Genomic DNA, 20,092 nt, shown 5'->3' on the forward strand with positions numbered 1-20,092 from the left:
ATCAGGATGCCTAAAAGAACCCTTACGAATTGTTGGATAAAGGGGGAAGAAGCACTCGTCTAAGTTCTTCACTCCCTGGCTGTGTGTCTAGACTTACAACGGACCTTGTTGCCTTCAGTATAACAGAAAAGGCAGCATGCCAGAGAGTGAAGCACCTAACCAAGAGCCTCTCCTGGCTCTAATGAACAGTTAGTGGGGCTCTTAACACCCAGACTTAGCAAAACTATAAAAATATGTGTTTAAAATTTTCTATGCAACCACGGCAATATATAAAAAAAAAATGTTAATGGCTGGAGTAGGTCTATAAGCTATGCTGACACAACAATTTGTCAAACATTTTACACTGTGTCTTTTTAGACCTCTATGGGGATGTTGTGCATCAGTGAATAGTGCGAAGGGTGTTCACTGGTCACAGCTGCATTGTGGCCCAGTACTATCCCGGACCATATGAACACCTTGCTATAGCGGCCCTGATCATGTTCCGTGTCTCTGACGTTCCCCATCATCCACAGCACAGTACTGTTAGAAGGAATAATCCAGCCAAGCTTTACATATTGTACACTGCTGCTTTAGATTTTCAGTACAGAGCTTGGCTCCTTCTGTGACAACCATTTAAAGAATTACTTACACAAAGACAGTGAGCAAGGGAAAGCAATATCCTGGCAAGACGACAATCTGGCTCAATTAGCTGCATATAATTTTCCATATTGGATTGATTATTGAAGAATGCTGACGCCGATGCCAATAAAATCACTTTCCTTGTTACACTGGGACCTCCTTACCCCCATCGTATGTCCACGGGGAAGGTTCTCAGCAGCAATCCATCCAGCTGACCATGAGAAGCTCAAGATAGCGCAAAATGATCCCTATATATATTATATTTCTCTTCCCAAAAGTATAATCATTCATGTACATAAACTTCTTACACTATGACCTGAAGGGGATTTACTTATGGCCTCCCTATACGTAATCTTGGAGCCCACTATAAATGCGTATGAAAAAAATGGTCACTGGTTTTAAAAACTTCTTTTTATATTTAATGTTTGAGAATTCTGAGAATAAGGACCGGTGAGGCCCCAGTTACAGTCCCAGGGCAGCTACAATGAGTGTCTTTCCCTCTATGAAGAACCAGTCCTGTTCTTAAAGGGGTGGATGGCAAAGCGTGGGGGAGGGGGTTTCTGATATATGAGCTATGGGGCACACAGGGAGCTACTGTGGGTGAGTACTCTGCATCCCATTTCTAATACAGCACCCCAACTAGTTTAATTATTTAGTGTCCAACCCCTTTAAAATGACATCACTCTTACTGCTACAGTAAACCTTGCAGATTTTCCATATGGAAATTCTTTGCAGGAAGTGTGCTGCGTACATGCTACCTGTAACCTAAGATTAAAGGGGATACAGCCTTGTTGACAGAGATGATAGGATTGTCAGTCAAGTCCAATGTTCCCATTCTACTATGCCATATACAAAAAGTGTATCCTGGGAATACTTCGTACAATGTATAGACAGGCCCCATGCCTACATGCCATACAGAATGTACATTTCCTTAACAACTGAAGAATATGTAGTTACCGCATCACTCCTATAAACCTGCCCCAGCTATGACGTTACCTGCAATGTTGATAGAAGACACGAACGCTGCGAGTACAGCCAGGAGTTCAGCGGTGCTGGAGGGGACGTAACTACCACCCATCAGTGCCAGACCACCGACAGCTGTCAGACCTACACAAACAACAAGACAATATCAATAAAAGCTCTATAGAGCCCCCTCCCCAACAGGCATGGGTACATAAACTAGGACAGTATGAGAGAAATCACCTGTTCATATATGGTGTAATGGTACCTACCTGAACACTGTTAAACCAATCTAATGGTATTGCTAGGTGATTATTATTACACAGGAGAACATGCATACATGGCAATTTTTTCTACTTTCCTTCTTTAAAAGAAAAATAACATTCTAATAAGTGGCCACTAGGTGTCAGCACAGCAGGTCACATATCAACAGATTATTTCACAGTCACCTGTAAAGTTTACCATTGTGACCACTATGAGGAGAAGATTAGGTCTGGTATTGCTGGTAATGGCAGCAAAGGTGTGTGACGCCACCATGACAAAGCACACGGCGAGCTCAAGATTTCCAGTTTGACAGTTGTGTAATCATAGTGATCTGTGATGCTGTTAGGGTCCTATTGGACAAAGCAATTTTTAACGATTAAACGGTCGCAAACTAGATCATTACCCCCTTAAGGTCAAAGCCAATTTTCGTTTTTGCACTTTTGCTTTTTCCACTTTATGTTTAAAAGTCCATAGCTCTTGCATTTTTTCACCTAGAGACCCATATGAGCCCTTATTTTTTGCGAAACCAATTGTACTTTGCAATGACAGGCATTATTTTTCCATAAAATATGCTGCGAAACCAGAAAAAAAATCATTTGCGCTGTCAAATTGAAAAAAAAAAAACGAATTTGTTTTGATTTCGGGGAGTTTTGCATTTACGCCGTTCACCCTATGGTAAAACTGACTGGTTATGCATGTTCCTCAAGTTGTTACGATTACAATGATATATAACATGTATAACTTTTCTTTTATCTGATGGCTTTTAAAAAATTCAAACCATTGTTAACAAATATACGTTCCTTAAAATCGCTCCCTTCCCAGGCTTATAGCGCTTTTATCCTTTAGTCTATGGGGCTGTGTGAGGTGTCAGTTTTTGCGCCATGACATGTACTTCCTATCGGTACCTTGATTACGCATATACGACTTTTGATCACTTATTACATTTTTTCTGGATTTGATGCGACCAAAAATGCGCGATTTTGCACTTTGGAATTTTTTTGCGCTGAGGCCGTTTACCGTACGAGATCAGGAATGTGATTAATTAATAGTTCGGGCGATTAAGCGCGCGGCGATACCAAATATGTTTATTTATTTATTTAATAATTTATATTTATAAAATGGGAAAAGGGGGTGATTTAGACTTTTATTAGGGGAGGGGATTTTTTATTAATAACACTTTTTTACTTTTTTTTTTTACATAAACTAGAAGCCCCCCTGGGGGGCTTGTGTATACAAAGCACCGATCTCTCATAGAGATCAATGCTGTGTATATACACAGCAATTATCCATCATATCGGTGATAGATTGCTATGGCCTGCTGCAGGCCATAGCAATCTATTGCCGAGCCAGGATCAGCGTCAGTGCGACGCTGAGGCCTGGGCCGGCCAGAAAAACGGATGCGATCGCGGGGGGGGGGGGAAGATCCGACCCACTAGACACCAGGGATGTTGTGCATAAAGCACTTCAATGCAGCTGTCAGGTTTGACAGCTGCATTGAAGTGCTTAATTAGCCGGCGCGGCAATGGGACCCGCGCCGGCTAATAGAGGCACTGCAGATTGCAGCCGGGATCGGTGCCGCTTAACACCGCTGAACACCCCCCGCGGCACCATGACGTACCAGATACGTCATGGGTCGCTAAGGGGTTAAGGGTGCGTTCACACGTTAAGGATCCGCAGCAGATTTGATGGTGCAGATTTGATGCTATGTTCATTATTTAGATGAAATCTGCTGCGGATCAGCTGCAGATCCGCAGCAGGAAATCTGCTGCGGATCCGGTACGTGTGAACGTACCCTTATTGTTAACCTAAAATCGTACACTATGTTACACAGAACGATAGTCGTTAGTTACAGTCGTTACTACCATCCTTACTACAATCGTTGAATCCGTCTGATCGCAGCAAATGGAGGAACGATGTGGAAATGCACTAAAAGATTAGCGAACGATTAAAGGAGTTCTCCACCAAAAAAAATTTCTCTTCACATCAACTGGTTTCAGAAAGTTATATAGATTTGTAATTTACCTCTATTTAAAAATCTCCTGTCCTGTAGGAAATGTTGTTTTCTTTTCAGTCTGACACAGTGCTCTCTGCTGACATCTCTGGCCGAGACAGGAACTGTCCAGAGTAGCAGCAAATCCTCATAGAAAACCTCTCCTGTTCTGGACAGTTCCTGTCTTGGAGCAGAGACAGCAGAGAGCATTGTGTCAGACTGAAAAGAAATCAACACTTCCTGCATAACATACAGCAGCTGATAAGTATGGAAAGACTTGAGATTTTTAAATAGAATAGAAGTATAAATCTATATAAAACTTTCTGAAACCAGTTGATTTGAAAGAAAAAGATTTTCGCTGGAGTACCCCTTTTAACAATGATTTTGGTGCCAGCACAAAGCACACGATGAATAATTTCTCATTAGTCGTTTGATCGTTACCTGCATTTAAACAAAATCATTAACAATAATGCGCATGATAATCGCCCCATGCAATAGGGCCCTTAATTCAGGCCATCAGACCACAGGATTTGTGGCCATCATATGGCCACAACAAGACCAGAGTTACACCAGTGTAAAATCTTTGGATGGTATTTTTCACACTTTTATCTGGCAGTGTCAGGTAGTGCACTTTACCCCCAGCAACCTTATTACTACTACTATTGTGCACGAACTTGAACAACGTGTTTCTGCGCCTCGCTGGCTCCTTCCTCAGGGAACATATACATAAATAATAAAATACATTGTAAAATCTGTGAAATGTTAAAAAATTACCATAACACGCTGTATGATTTTTTTTTCTCTATTTCTGAAAAGAATTATTTATTGGGATTGAGAAGTTGCGGCTATAGCTGGATTTATATTACAGCTTTACTTCATAGACCACAATCCTCTGCATGAGGTCTGATCACCCAGCAGGACGCACATTGCAGCACTGCAGAGCGCTGGCTAATAACACTGCTTCTAATGAACACAAGAGGCTGCGGAATAACCGGACTGAACAGAAGAGGAGGGTTAGGGGTGAGCAGAAAAGACTAAACAATCAATCTAAAGAATAGATCCAGGGAAAACATTTTACTAGGTTGTATGGTTTAGATCAGAAGGCTTATGCATTAGATAAAAGAAAGAGTGTAAAAGAGACACCCTATGTTACCATTCTCAACTCAAATAAGTGCGAGGGTGTGCAAAATTACTATAAAGTATTTTTTTTTCCATTTTGGGGGGTTTTGGTGTTTACCCTATACTGACAAGTCAGCACGATTACAACAATAGGCAACTTCTATAACTTTTATTTTATTTGACTGCTTTAAAGAAAAGTAAAACCTTTTTTTTAAAAAAAAAAAAAAACTATGTGTTTAAAATTACTCTATTACCATCCTTATAACGCTTTTATTTTTTTTTTCGTCTATGGGGCTATTTGAGTAATCGTTCTTTCCGTCATGATCGGTACTTTCTATCGGTAGCTTGCTTGCATATGTGACTTTTCTATCACTTTTTATTACAATTTTTCCCGATTTGATGTGACCAAAAAGCTGCAATTTTGCACCCTGGTGGGTTTTTGCGCTTGCGCCATTTACTATGCAAGATCAGGGATCTGATAATTTAATACTTCAACAGATTACGGACACGTCCATAGCAAATACGTTTATTTATTCAGAAAATGGGAAGAACGGCATAGTAACATTTGATATTGCTAATCCACAAGACCCACCAGGAATACATAGAAAGACTGGACACAACGTGGCTCTTACCTGAGATAGCATTAGTTACAGACATGAGTGGGGAGTGCAGGGCAGGAGTGACGCCCCACACGGTGTGGTACCCCACAATCCCAGCCAGGCCAAATGTTGTCACCATCTGAGTAAAGGCAGAATGAGGCGAGGCAATACCGAGACCCAACAGGGTGCCGAGGCCTAGTGGGAAGAAATAAATGTGAATATAGCAAACACTCCCCTTCCTTCCCATATGATGAATATGTCCGGCACAGTATCTCCATACCTGCAGTGTATGCTGTGGCATTCGTCATGGTCTTCCTAAAAGGGGAAATAGCAGAAGCCTTCTCAGCTTCCAGTTCAGCCACAGACTTCTGTTTTACAGGTGCCGCGACCGGGATGTTATTGGGCTGTGGCGCTGGGAAGATGGTTTTCCCGTCCTAAATCGAAAAGTAAAATTGGAAATTTCAGAAACAGACTTCAGAAGTGAGGTGATCCAGTTTCCCCAGGCTCCTGAGCTGCCCACTTAGTTATGTTCAGTGATACATGAGTGTAAGGGGAAAGGTTGCAGATTAGCTATTCTGGACTCTTAAAGGGATACTCCAGTAAGAACCCATTTTTCACAATCACCAAGGAGGGGATGGGTGAAAACAATAACATCCACTTACCTCCCCGGCTGCAGCGCTGCCGCCCGCATCCAGTTTCCTGGTCTGAGATGGGACTTGAAATGTGACGTAGACAGGTACTCTCAGCCATTTAGCAGCTGTAGCAATGTCCTGCCAGGAAGCAGCCAGGGACCGAAATGGATATTATTGTTTTTACCTACGCCCTCCCCGGCGATTGGTCGTGACTGGAGTACCCCTTTAACACACTAGCTGCCATACTGGATTGTCACCCAGCTTGTCCAGCGGAAAACATCAAGTTTTTAGCAGTTTGACAGATGTACTTGATATTAGTAGATATGCCAAACAAGGCAACAATTTACCTAGGGGAAGCTTTCTAAATTATAAAATTTAGGACCCCCATGATCAGCTCCTGTGGATTGGGGATAACTTCCTGAGATAGGAATTCCCAACGTCTGCCATTAGCAGCTTGGATAAAGCATAACTCCAATATTTGCCATTTAATCCCCTAGATGCCACAGTCAACAGTGACCATGGCATCTAGGTAGTTAGCTTGCCTTCCTCTATGGTGTCCAGCTGCAGGGCACCATCGCCATGGTAACTGAGGCCTAGTAAAGGACTTGCTGTGATTGTAACCCTAATCTAAAACTTGCTGCATGTATCTGGAGTTAATAATGATCAATGTTCGTACATCAGCATCTTCCCCTGGGGCATCTATGCAAAGGGTTTTATAACCCCTGAATGTAATATAACACAATATAGGCTATTTTAGTCTTCGCCGCTACATATACAATGATGCTTTCTCCCCGACCCCTACCGCCACCCGCACACCCCGACCAACAACCCATCACCTGATAGTAATAAGCACTTTCATTCAGCGCTATAAATTATATATTACACTCTGTATATATTCAGCTGTCTGCCCCCTTATTTTTAATAAGATCCAATGCCACATTAAAACAACAGTGAAAACGTAGCCGCTTGTGATTTATGGCCTCACGTTTCGCCTATTGCCGAGTTATTGTTATATGCCGCTGCTTTTCAAACAAAAGAGCAAGCAATTGTTTTGGAACGGCTCACACGTCAACCAAAAATAGTTTATTAAAGCAGACCTGGCATGGGAGACGTACAATTACACTGTGCGCAAACACAAAGCAGATAGGAAATGAAGGCCTGCGTCACCCGGGCCTAGACTGAACACAACCCTGGCTATAGTAAGACTTGGCAGGGGCAGCCATGATGGCAGCCAGTTATTAATGCGCCTATTGGGCTTTCACCGAGACATTTAATAAAATGTTATGTACTTTCAACTCTGTATTAAAACGTATGCACTTTTGGAAGGAGATGAGGCCTGGGCTCTACAAAGCAGAAGTGCAAATCAACTGCAGACGAACCTTTACAGGAAAGAAAAAAAAAAATACATTCTAATATATATTTTATCTACCATATATCTATCTCTCTATCTCATAGAATACAGTGGAATCAAGCATGTGCAATGATGCATGTACACCTAGGCTATATACAGGCCACAAAAGGAGATCCTCCTACTTTGGGCCCCACTAGCACTTACAGCTCTAGTGAGCAATGCCAGTCGATAAATGGACATTTCTACATGCAGAGACAGGGTGAAAAACAGATTGTCGAAGGGGTTTTCTGATGGGCAATACCTTTACTTACCCCTTCGTGACCAACGCATGTCCAGGTCACACTGAAGCAGTGCTCCTCCTCACCTTCTAAAAAACAGAATGCTTCTATTTTTCCACCTAAAGGGCTGACTGGGGGCCTATTTTTTGCATCATGTTCTATAGTTTTTATTGGTAACATATTGGTATAAAATGTAAATTTGAATGACTTAATTCATCTTTTTTCTGATATATGACAATAAAAAAAATAATCAGGAATCAGCAATCCTGGTGTCTTTTCCTCTTTAGGGTATGTTCATACGGAGCAAAAGCTGCGGAATTCCCACCTGCCTCTGTCACACAGCGTCTCTATGGGAGGGCTTGCGCACCTCCGCTTTCGTTGCTCTCCGCTCAAAAATTTGACAGGTCAATTGATCTCTCCGCCATGGAATTCCACCACTTTGGCTCCGTGTGAACATACCCTTACATCGCTCACTGTGCGGGAACCATAGCATCCATTTAATAGATCAGATCATTCTACACACTGCAATACCAAATAGGTTTATTTATTTTAACATATTTTTTTTATTTTACATGTATTTTAACCTTTATTGGGGGAGGTTGTTTCGCCTGTCAGAAAAACTAATTGATCAGTTCAAGACAGAAGCAGCTCCTGTCACTGACTTCCTTAAACGCCTTGATCGCTAGAGATCGCAGCATTTAAGGGGTTAATAACAGGCAGCTGCATGACCATGGCTGCCTGTCATTATGGCCGGCTCCTGGCACATTAAAGGGAACCTGTCACCAGGGATGCGGACACAGAGCCCGCCCGACCCCCCAGTGCAGCCCCCGGATCCTTACCCTTTCCAACGAGTCCCATTACTGGAGCTGGCCGTGACGGCTCACGGCTTCAGGCACTGATATCTTCATCCCGAGTGCCGGCCCCAGGAATGGGACTCGTCGGAAAGGGTAAGTATCTGGGGGCTGCATCGGGGGTAGGGCGGGCTTTGTGCCTGCGTCCACGGTGACAGGTTCTCTTTAATGCGACCCCGCACACATTAAAACCTACTCCCACCAGGAACATATATACATTCCTATTGTACGGGGCATGAGCAGTAGAATCCTATATAACCAAATGGCTGATTCAAAGAGGTTAAAGTGAGCTTAAAGCGACTCACACCATCTGACCCACCCAAACCGCTTGTACCTTCAGATAACTGCTTTTCCTCCAAGATCTGTTCTGGGGTCCGTTTGGCAGGTGATGCAGTTATTGTCTAAAAAAAAACACTTTTAGGGTGCGTTCACACCTACAGGATCTGCAGCAGATCTGCAGCAGATTTGATGCTGTGTTCAGTTATTTAAATGAAATCTGCTGCAGAAAATCAGCTGCAGATCCTGTAGGTGTGAACGCACCATTAAACTGGCAGCCCCATGCCCAATGGCCAGGGCTTAGATTGTGTATGCATTAGGCTGGCACACCCTCTCTGTCCCTCCTCCCCACCCTCTTCATCATTAGGAATGCTCCAGGCAGATTGTCTCCTATTCCTCAGCTGTTTAAATACTGAACATGTGCTGGATCGTTAAGGCACCTGTGCAATGTTCAGACAGGAGAAAATGTTCCAGTGGCATTCCTAATGATGAAGAGGGTGTGGCGTAGGGATAGAGGGGTGGTGCAAAGTTAGGGCACAGATACTCCCATTGGGCACGGGTCTGCAAGTTTAAAAGTTGTTTTTTAGGATAATAACTGCATCACCTGCCGAACGGACCCCAGGAGAAAGCTTGGATTAAAAGCAGCTATCCAAAGGTACAAGTGGTTTGGGGGGGGGGTCAGATTGTGGGTACAGAGTTGCTTTAAAGACATTAAAGGAGGGAATCCATCAGCTCTATTTGCTCCTAAGAGCTAAAAACTGGAATAGGTGGTGGTAGCCATCAACCTTATAAAATTGCTCTTTTTTTAGCCAAGTGTTGAGGAGGCAGGGCTGAGATACTAAAGTGCTATTACCTGGCCCACCTCCAGTCTCTCCTTTATATAGAGCCCTGTATGTCAACCAAGAAAGGCTGGGGGATGAGCGTGAGCAAGGAGGCGCACCATCAGAGCACTTACCTTCATGACCACTGTGCCTCTGATCACATGATCCATGGTGCCGTAGTCAAACTGATCCTTGATCTCATAGTGGAAGTACTCCTTGTCCGGACTGATGGCCTTTAGCAGCTTTATGATGTTGTTGGAGTACAGGGTGCTAGCTTGTGTTGCCATTCGGCTTGGTAAGTCTGTGTAGCCAACGTGTGTCACTCCCTAGAGAAAAATGGCATATTAAAATGGGAGAAAGAAAACTTTTTACACAAACACACACATCATCCAGCCACAATATCTTTTGTTCTCTGTATCCAAATCTAGGTGGCAATAATTTGTATAGGCGACATACCTTATGAACATACAGCTCCCCGGGCTTGGTAGTCTCAATGTTTCCGCCAGCCTCAGACGCCAGGTCCACCACAACCGAGCCTTCTTTCATTAATTCAATCATGTCTTTGCGGAACAAGATGGGCGCCCTCTTACCTGCATACATAACATAGGACAGTTACCATATCTTATCGCAATGTAAATGGAAGCTGCAGGCAGAAAAACTGAGCTTAGTGTGTGCTAACTCTAAGGGTATGTTCATATCTCCATATCTGCGGCTCTATTCATTCTCTATGAAGCCGCCAGAAAGAGCAGAGAACAGCACTAGGCTCTTTCAGGCGGCTCCATAGAGAACGAATAGTCGAAGCACACGTGCCGTACTTGTAGATCTATTCATAACAAAAGAGCCGCAGACCGATAGGAGATCCTGGGTGGCGGTTAACAGAGGTCAGAGTCCACACGATCTCTTACATGTCCCCTATCCTGTGGATAGGGAACAAGTTAGTTTTAGGTTGGAATACCCCTTTAACCAGCTGATTTTATTAGGTGAAACCTGCAGCATATAAGCATGAACATACCCTAAAACTAGAAAGCAATAAAAAGATCTAAAATAGGCCAGTTGTCTGCATCAAGCAAACAGCTTATAAAAAGTTATGCAAGTCAGTCCTCTATGATCTCCACCACCATAATTAGTGGCTGCAAATGCCAAAACTGTACTGTCTGTGTGGAGATGAATAGGAATATCAGAGAGACTGAAAGAGCAGCCAAGTGCACTCCATCTATACAGGTCACTCCGCCCATAAATCCATCACAAAACAGGCAGTCAAAGAGATGTGTCGTCCTTTCCAATGATCTTGATAATGAAAAATTACTCATATGGTCTTCATCTGAGCCCCATCTTTTTTTTTTTTTAGCACAGATGGGGGGAGTCTCGCAGATAGAACCCCAACATCACTTTTATAACATGCCTGACCAAAAAGTTATGAAAGCTGCATGGCCTAGACACAAGGTATCTTCACCACCACAACCACTTAAAGGGTACGTTCACACTTACAGGATCCGCAGCGTATTTTCTGCTGCGGATCCGCAGCAGATTACATTTAAATAACTGAACACAGCATCAAATCTGCACCATCAAATCTGCTGCGGATCCTGTAGGTGTGAACGCACCCAAAGGGTTATTCCCACTTTTAAGAAGTTATGTAGACAGGGCATAACAAGCTGATCAGTGGAGATCCGAACATTGGGACCCAAGAAAGGGGAGAAAATGGTCATGAAATGGATTAAATACAAGGCAGTGCCCTGTTCATTCTCTATGGGTCTCTGTGCATTGCCAAGCTCTGCAATGTACAGAAGCCACATAGAGAAGAAATGGAGTGATGGACTACACTCCCAAACCAAGTTTGTCACCGCCTAACCTGTGGATAGGGGATAACCTCAGTACTCCTATATTAGTGATCTCATGAGGAAGTTATTTACCACTTTTCCCCTCACATTTGTACCTGGAATGAGGGCGGTAGTGATGATAATGTCCACATCTTGACATTGCTTGGTGAAGAGCTTCATTTCTGCGTCTATGAACTCCTTGGACATTTCTTTAGCATAACCGCCCTGTCCCTCTCCGGATTCCTTCAAGTCCACCTCCAGAGGTTCAGCCCCGATAGACTTAAACTGCTCTAAAGCCGCAGCCCTGCATCATACAAGGGGGAGAGTCAATGAGTCGCACCACAAAGATTGTCCATTGGTTATATACTGTCACATTAAAGCAGAGGATGATACCACCAGGAAATCAAGAATGTATTCTTTACAGAAAGGATCTACTTTAGGCAATTACAAAAAAGAAAAAGACGTCTAAATAGAAACTTTCAGCAAGTTGCTGGACCTAGAATAATGCCCTATTGTTTCTGCAGCATACTAATGCATTATTATTAGGAATTGATTTAAGGATTTAAGAAGTATCTAACCTGCTGATAACCCCCGACAGGACACAGGGTGCCAAGTATGAAGGCAAGTTTCTTACCTTCACCCCGGGCGCTGTTTCCGTAATATTAGGAGTTTAATCCAAGTCATCTTGGTGCACTGGGGGCGGGACTACTGGCTAACTAGCTCTGCTGACAATCATTAGGAGGAGGGGGCAAGTGCACTGGGGGCGGTAGCCTCATCCTAGTGCACCAAAACAATGAAACTCCTATTATCACAGAAATGTACCCTCTTCCTCAGCACCCTGTGCCCTATAGGGTCCTATGAGCAGGTAAGATGCTCTTAACCGGCTGATAGAAAGTAACACTTTAAAGTGAAACTATTTTCTACCTGGTATCAAATCCACGAACGATGGCACCCATAGACTTAGCAGCTCCCGCAGAAGCCAGACCGGCAACACCGCCGCCGATAATAAGAACCTAGAAAAAAGACAAGACCCTTTTAGTTCTATCACTATACTGTCCTCCTACAGAACTTGTATGAACAAATCGGGTTAATCACCAATTTGGGGAAAATGGCTGGAGTCACGCATATCACACTATGACTGTAAAACTACAACGCCCATCATACCTTAATAGACTTTGTCTATCGGGAAGTAATGAGAGTTGCAGCCTTATCAGCTAGCGATACACATTAGAAACACTGCTCAATGGAGTAAAGCAGTCCCTTCTAACAGATGTTGCCTGTACCCACTCTTTAGATCCCGGGCTGGGAACCTTCAGCCCTCCAGCTGTTGCAAAACAACAATTCCCATCATGCTGATCAGGCATGATGGAAATTGTTGTTTTGCAACAGCTGGAGGGCCGAAGGTTCCCCAACCCTGCTTTAGATGTTGGGAAAACAGAAAACATAATGACCTCTCTTGACCATATACCTTAGGATATGTCGGGTGGTTAGTCGGAAAAACATTTCTTTTGCTAAAAGTAAATTTGCTGGATTTACAGAAGAATGAATAAGACACTGGCCCAATTTTTTATTTTATTTTTCAGAATAAACCTGCCTTGTGTGACCACTAAGCATCGCACCATGTAAACCCGTACCCATTCTCCAGGTATAAAAGGAAATGCAGTAAAGTCATTCAAGGACTGCAGTTACCGCACACAGTGTCGCTTTTGATGGGTTCCAGACCAGTCCAGGTTCCAGATAGGATGTTTATTTTAAAGAAAAGACCAGAATAGTCTAAATAGAAAAACTTCCTTTTCTGATTCATTGATCAGATGGCAAGAAAAAAAGTCCCAGGTGTTTATTGCTATGCAGAAGCATCTCCTGGCCAGATAGGACCGCTCTCTGTGCTGTGAGCGCATAGAGACAGTACAAACAGGAGCAGTGCAGGAACTTCAGACAGGTGACTCATGTCTGGCTGGGATTCACATACAGTGATTCTCTTAAGGAATACTGGGCAAAAATATCAATGAAGTCCAAACCAGTCATACACAGACAATCCTTGGGGAGCAATGTATAGTCCTTGATTGGGTACGTACCCCCTCAGCATCGTGCCCACTATTAAGTGAATGCAGCCTCGCATATCATACACATTCATTGGTAAACTGTCAGCATCAGATATCTCAATCTATTGGATGTTATGGCTGCTGCAAGGACCTGACGGCATTTCTTAGAAAAGAGGTTGATTTGATTTTTTTTTTAAATGGCCATATTACAAGCAGGAGCAGGTGCAGCATTGCAAGCTACATCTGGATCAGAACAACTGAGTGCACACCGTAAAATAAGCACAATAAACAGCGAGGAGCGATGCCAAAGACTGCAGTCTGGTCAGCTGGTGCAATGTCGCCATCTGCTGGCTGTTTTCAAAATGACAAAAGAAGCTGACAATGTTTTTTTACCTTTGCGGGTGGGACCTTCCCGGCTGCGGTGATCTGACCGGTAAAAAAGCGTCCAAAGTTGTTGGCAGCCAAGACAACCGCTTTATACCTGCAAGAAACAGAAAGCACAAAGCATGAGAATCTATTTATTAACCCCCCTCCCCTAATAGCAAAATTTAGCGAAGAATTTTTTTTGTCTTTATTCCCTGTTTTCCAACAGCCATAACCTTTTCCTTCTTCTGCTGGTAAAGTCATATAAAGGCTTGGCGGTTTTTGGTACTATTTAACATGCTATGTTATCTATTGGAAAAGGTTAAAGGGATTTTCCAGGCAAAATGTACTATTGAGCAAGCTGCCAGCACCCACACCGATCAGTTGTTCAACTCCGCAATAAACAGCGAAGGAAGTTGTCTCTGTTCATTGTGGCAATTAGTAAGGGCAGCTCAGCCCCTATTCCCTTAAATGGAAAGTGAGCCGTAGTTACAGTTCACACCGCTATAGAATAAATGGAGACAAACTCCATTCACTGTGTACTGCTGCACCGAAAAGCTGATCAGCACGGGTATTCAGACCCCCAATGATCATTAGATAGATCCAGTAGAAGCGCACGGCTGACTGCTTCACTCTGGCTCACTGTAAAAGACAATGGACTATAGACAGACAATGGACCACAGACTGAAAAGACAACAAGTCAGGGAGAGAAGAGCATAGATGAGCACTTCTCCTGGCTCCATTCATCGGTGATGGTGCCCATTTACACCAAAATTAGGAATAATTTAAGGGTGCATTCACATGTATAGGATCCACAGCAGATTTGATGGTGCAGATATCAATGTAACTAAATAACTGAACACAGCATCAAATCTGCTGTGGAACCTGTATGTGTGAACACAGCCTAAAACGAGGAAAAGATATATAGTGTTTCCTTGTAGTTTCTCTGTATTGATTCGATTTCTAATGCTTAACCTAGATACTGATCAAAAATCTGCACATGAAGGCGGCCATAGGTACTGAAATACTAGGACCTCTAACATCTGTCATACAGGGCAGAAGTCTGTGCAAAGGGCACACAAGACTAATATACAGAATGGGTGTGCTAGTGGATAATGTGTCCACTGCATAATACCCATTGCTCAATGCCCATGTCATGGTACAAAGCGGGAGTCAAATACGCATCAAAGCCTCCTCACCCTGCAATGTTTGCCATGGAGCTCAGAGCATCATATCCCTGTGCGATGGTGACACGTGGCACCTGGTCCATGGCCAGCACCGTCGTCTTCTTCTCTGAAAGTTTGTTCAAAAGATCAGAGTTTTGCGCAGGGTAAATAAAGCTGATAAGGGTGGAGGATGGTTTCAGGAGGTCCACTTCATGGACGCCCAGCGCTGGATTCAGCATCGGTGCGCGCACCTGGAGGAGAGGAGTAACAAATCACAGTGTCAGAGACTGATATACAATATAAGAAAAAAAAAGAAAAAAAAAAAGAGGTGATCATTTTAGGAAAAGCACAGCTACCCTCTTAAAAAAAAAAAGAAAAAAAAAAAGCTCCGCCCGTGTCCTCAGGTTGCGTGTGGTATTACAATATCCCAAGAAAAGACAAACAGGTATATATGGACTGCACAACCAAGCATAATTATTATCTTAAAATACAAAGACCTCCAACAAGATTAAAAAAAAAAAATCACTTAAAAACAGACCATTATCTTACTACTAGCACTGTCCAAAACACATAATAAATAATTACAATATCACATAGATCAGGGATGGTGAACCTTTGGCCCTCCAGCTGTTGCAAAAACGTAAATTACTCACCGGTAATTGTTTTTCTGTGAGCCCATGACAGCACCCCTGGAGAGCGTCCTTCCCCTTCCCAAAAGACAGGAAACAGCCGCCAAGGATGAAAGCTTTAAAAGGGGCAGGACCGACCCCAAACTCCAGTTCACAACAAGTTTTCAGGAATCTAGAATAAAACAGAGCTCTGCTCTCCAGCAGAGAAAACACCTTCCCCTCCACGGAGAAAAATCTTTTTCCATCTGCCCTTGTTTGGGCTGAAAAAATGAAAAAAATGAAAAAAGAAGCTAAGGTTTAATTTTATCTTCATTTCTCCTTACTTCTTATAACTCTTATTCCCTCTTTCCAATTTGTACGATTTCAATTTATAATACATTATATATCTCTCTTTCTGGGTGGGTATTATGAGGGGTGCTGTCATGGGCTCACAGAAAAACAATTACCGGTGAGTAATTTACGTTTTCCCTATTCGCCCTATGACAGCACCCCTGGAGACTAGAATAGGCTTTCTTATTAGGGAGGGACTACAGCCTGAAGCACCTTTCTCCCAAAGGAAAGGTCTTCTGACCCTGGAAGCTGCAGTCTATAATGCTTAAAAAAGGTGTGTGGTGAGCTCCAGGTGGCTGCTCTACAGATCTGAGATATTGATGCTGCTGCTCTTTCTGCCCAAGATGTCGAGATTGCCCTGGTTGAATGAGCCCCAAAAGCCCTTGGAGGGGCTAATCCTGACGAGGAGTATGCTAAGCTAATGGCCTCCTTAATCCATCTAGCTACCGATCTAGAGGAGGCAGCCTGACCTCTATTCTTTCCCTGAAATAGAAGGAGTAACCTCTGAGATTTCCTCCAATCCTTAGTTTTTTCCAGGTAGAATAAGAGACAACGTCTTACATCCAGATTGTGGAATCTACGTTCTCCCTCATTCTTTGGATCGGGACAGAAGGAGGGTAGAATTACCTGCTGCGATCGGTGGAAATCTGTAACCACCTTGGGTAAAAAAGCTGGATCAGGAGATAAAATGATTCTATCCTCTAGTACCGTCATATAAGGATGGATAATAGACAGGGCTGAAATCTCTCCTACCCTCCTAGCCGTAGTTATAGCTAATAAAAAGGCAAGTTTTAGGGATAGATTTTTCTCTGAAAGCTCCTCTAAAGGTTCAAAAGGAGGGAGGGCCAGGGCCGACAACACTATATTTAGATCCCATGGAGGGATGTTTGATCTTACTGTGGGTCTGAGTCTGTCTGATGCTTTTATAAATCTTTTTATCCATTGGTGGTCTGCAATACGAAAGTCAAACAGAGCGCTTAAAGCTGAAATTTGTACCTTTAGGGTACTGGTGCTTAGCCCTAATTCTAGACCCTTTTGTAGAAATTCTAGAATCTTGGTTATGTCAGGTGGATTGAGGACATTAATCGGAGATCCCATAAACCTACAAAAAACTTTCCACGTCCTTAGGTAGATCTGTGAAGTAACTTTCTTTCTGCTAGCTAAGAGTGTATCAATAACTGATGGGGACAGACCTCTATCCATCATTAGTTGCCTCTCAACAGCCAGGCCGTCAGATGAAGATGCTGCGATGTGGGATGCAGAACTGGGCCCTGGAATAGGAGATCCTGGGTCTCTGGAAGAACCCATGGCCTGGCTATTGAGAGTTTCCTCAGCCAGGAAAACCATACCCTTCTTGGCCAAAAGGGAGCAATGACTATTATAAGGGCCCTGTCTGTCCTCACCTTTCTTAGCATTCTGGGAAGCATACGTATGGGGGGAAAGGCATATAGTAGATCTCTGCTCCAATCCTGAGCAAATGCGTCCACTCCTGACGGCATCTCTACTGGATTCAGAGAGTAGAATCTCTGAACTTGACGATTGGCTCTGTTGGCAAACAGGTCTATCACTGGATTCCCCCATAATTCCGTGATCTGTCTGAACACTGTCCGACTGAGGCACCATTCTGACTGATTCAGAGAGACTTTGCTCAGATAGTCTGCGGTCACGTTCTCTGAACCCTTCAGGTGGAGGGCCGATAGGGAAAGAATCTTCTGTTCTACCAACCTGAAAATGAAGTGAGACACTTTCATGAGCTTGTCTGATCTCGTCCCCCCCTGATGGTTGAGGTAAGCCACTACTGTGGAGTTGTCCGTCAGTATTCTTACATGTTTCCCTTCTATCTTTCCTAAACTGCCTAACAGGGCAAAAAACACTGCTCTTAGTTCCCTGACATTTTGTGGATCTTCTGCCTCCCTGGGATTCCATTTTCCCTGCAACAGAAGGGCCTCCGCATGGGCTCCCCACCCTCCTGGCCTGGCATCTGTCGTGATCTGGAAGATCTCCTCCTTTTCCCAGAGGACACCTCTGGATAGATTCTGGGGATCCAACCACCACTCCAGCGACCTCAAAACCTGTGGAGATAGGGAGAACTGCATCTCCAGGGAAGACCTGTGTTTGTCCCAAACCTCCAGAATCTGAGCCTGGAGCCTCCTGGAGTGGTATTGGGCCCAACAAACGCCTGGAATGGCTGAGGTCATTAACCCCAGAACCGACATTGCTTGTCTGATGGTGCAGGAGCCCCTTCTCTTTAATTCCATCACCCGTGATACTAGGTTTGAGACTTTCTGCGGGGGGAGAAAAGACGTCTGGACTATTGAATTGAGGCTGATCCCTAGGAAGGAACATATCTGACTTGGTACTAGACAAGATTTCTCTAGATTTACTTCTAGACCTAGTTTGGCTAAAATTTCCTGTACCAGTAGTCCCTGTTGAGTCAGTATCTCTACTGAAGGGCCTATGATCAAAAAATCGTCCAGATACGGGACTATCAGCACATCCCTCTCCCTTATGTGGGCCATTACCTCTGAAATAATCTTTGTAAAGGCTCTGGGAGCCTGACAAAGCCCGAAAGGGAGGGCCTGGAACTGATAGTGACGTATCTCCTTTTGGATTCGGACTGCCACTCTTAAGTATTTCTGATGACTCTGAAAAATTGGAACATGATAATATGCATCTCTCAGGTCCAGTGTCATCATAAAACAGTCCTTCGAGAGATTCAGGATGGTCGATTGAATCGTTTCCATCCTGAACCTCTCGTAGCATAAATGCTGATTTAGGTCTTTCAGATTTATAATAGTTCGGAACGTTCCATTGGGTTTCTTTACTAAAAATAGGGTTGAGTAGAAACCCTTCCCTATCTCTGACTGAGGGACTGGGACTAGTACCTTTTTTAGGAGAAGAGACTGGATCTCTAATTCTAGAGCTGACTGCTTTTGAGGATCCCTGTTGAGATCTGTAATGACAAAACGACCACCTGGGAGAGACGACATCTTTAGTTTTAGACCAACATTTATTGAATCTAACACCCATCTGCTGCTGCTTATCTTTTCCCATTCTGGGTGAAATAGGGTCAAGCGTCCCCCCACAGGTGGCCTGGCGTCATTGCTTGTCATCTTTTTTACTTGTCGCATTTTTGGGAAACAAAAAATTTTTGCTTTTCCCCTGTGCTTTCCAGTTTTTCCCCCTAGATGAGGAAGATTGGGCTCCCCCCCTACCCTTGCCACGAAAGGGCCGTTTAGCCGGAGGAGGCCCAACTGAAGGGAACCCCTTCTTCCTGTCAGATGCCTTCTCCAAGACAGTGTCCAGGGCTGGGCCAAAGAGAAATTGACCTTGACATGGCATAGCACAGAGGCGTGATTTGGAGGCCATGTCCCCTTTCCAGTCCTTAATCCATAAAGCCCTACGGGCTGAATTAGAGAAAGCCGTGGATTTTGCTATAAGTCTGAGTGCGTCATCAGATGCATCTGACATAAAGTCTAAGGCATTAGCAAGAGATGGGAGAGACTTAATTAATTCATCTCTAGGAGTACCATCTTTAATACTAGACTCAAGGTCAGTTAACCACATCTTTACTGACCTAGCAACCGAAGTAGTAGCTGCAACAGGCTTAAATAAAGCCGCTGTCGCCTCCCAACTCTTTCTAAGAAACCCATCAGCCTTTTTATCCATTGGGTCTCTCAACACTCCAGTATCCTCAAATGGAAGGAAGGCCCCTTTACAAATTTTTGCTACTGCTGGATCCACCATAGGGGGCCTGTCCCAATATTCCGTTTCTATCTCATCAAACGGATACTTTCGTTTGAGGGTTCTGGGAACAAAGAACTTCCGGTCTGGCTTATTCCACTCCCTCTGGATTAAGTCCTTAATATTCTTATGTAATGGAAATACTTTCTTTTTCCTAGGAGCCAGACCCTCAAACATTTTGTCCTGTACAGACAGTTGTTCCTTGAATTCCTCCACTTTCATAGTATTTCTAACAGCCT

At 43.6% G+C, this 20,092-nt stretch overlaps 2 protein-coding genes across 2 annotated transcripts in view; both read right to left on the minus strand.

Annotated features, from left to right (window-relative positions):
- The window catches only part of NNT (nicotinamide nucleotide transhydrogenase), a 73,270-nt gene that overhangs the window by 34,482 nt on the left and 18,696 nt on the right, over positions 1-20,092 (minus strand). Inside the window, exons 4-12 of the mRNA XM_069963051.1 lie at positions 15,184-15,401; positions 14,015-14,102; positions 12,504-12,592; positions 11,696-11,883; positions 10,216-10,349; positions 9,894-10,085; positions 5,831-5,984; positions 5,584-5,745; positions 1,615-1,725 (exon numbers count right to left, since the gene is read on the minus strand). Of these exons, the coding sequence (XP_069819152.1) occupies positions 1,615-1,725; positions 5,584-5,745; positions 5,831-5,984; positions 9,894-10,085; positions 10,216-10,349; positions 11,696-11,883; positions 12,504-12,592; positions 14,015-14,102; positions 15,184-15,401 (1,336 nt within the window). The remainder of the gene's footprint in view (positions 1-1,614; positions 1,726-5,583; positions 5,746-5,830; positions 5,985-9,893; positions 10,086-10,215; positions 10,350-11,695; positions 11,884-12,503; positions 12,593-14,014; positions 14,103-15,183; positions 15,402-20,092) is intronic.
- Positions 18,294-20,092, minus strand: part of LOC138787557 (uncharacterized) — a 2,306-nt gene continuing 507 nt past the window's right edge. Inside the window, exon 2 of the mRNA XM_069964905.1 lies at positions 18,294-20,092. This exon is cut by the window's right edge and continues 227 nt beyond it. Coding sequence (XP_069821006.1) covers positions 19,209-20,092 — 884 coding nt within the window. The 3' untranslated portion in view covers positions 18,294-19,208.

The sequence above is a fragment of the Dendropsophus ebraccatus genome, chromosome 3, assembly GCF_027789765.1.
Source record: "Dendropsophus ebraccatus isolate aDenEbr1 chromosome 3, aDenEbr1.pat, whole genome shotgun sequence".
Lineage (NCBI taxonomy): Eukaryota > Metazoa > Chordata > Amphibia > Anura > Hylidae > Dendropsophus > Dendropsophus ebraccatus.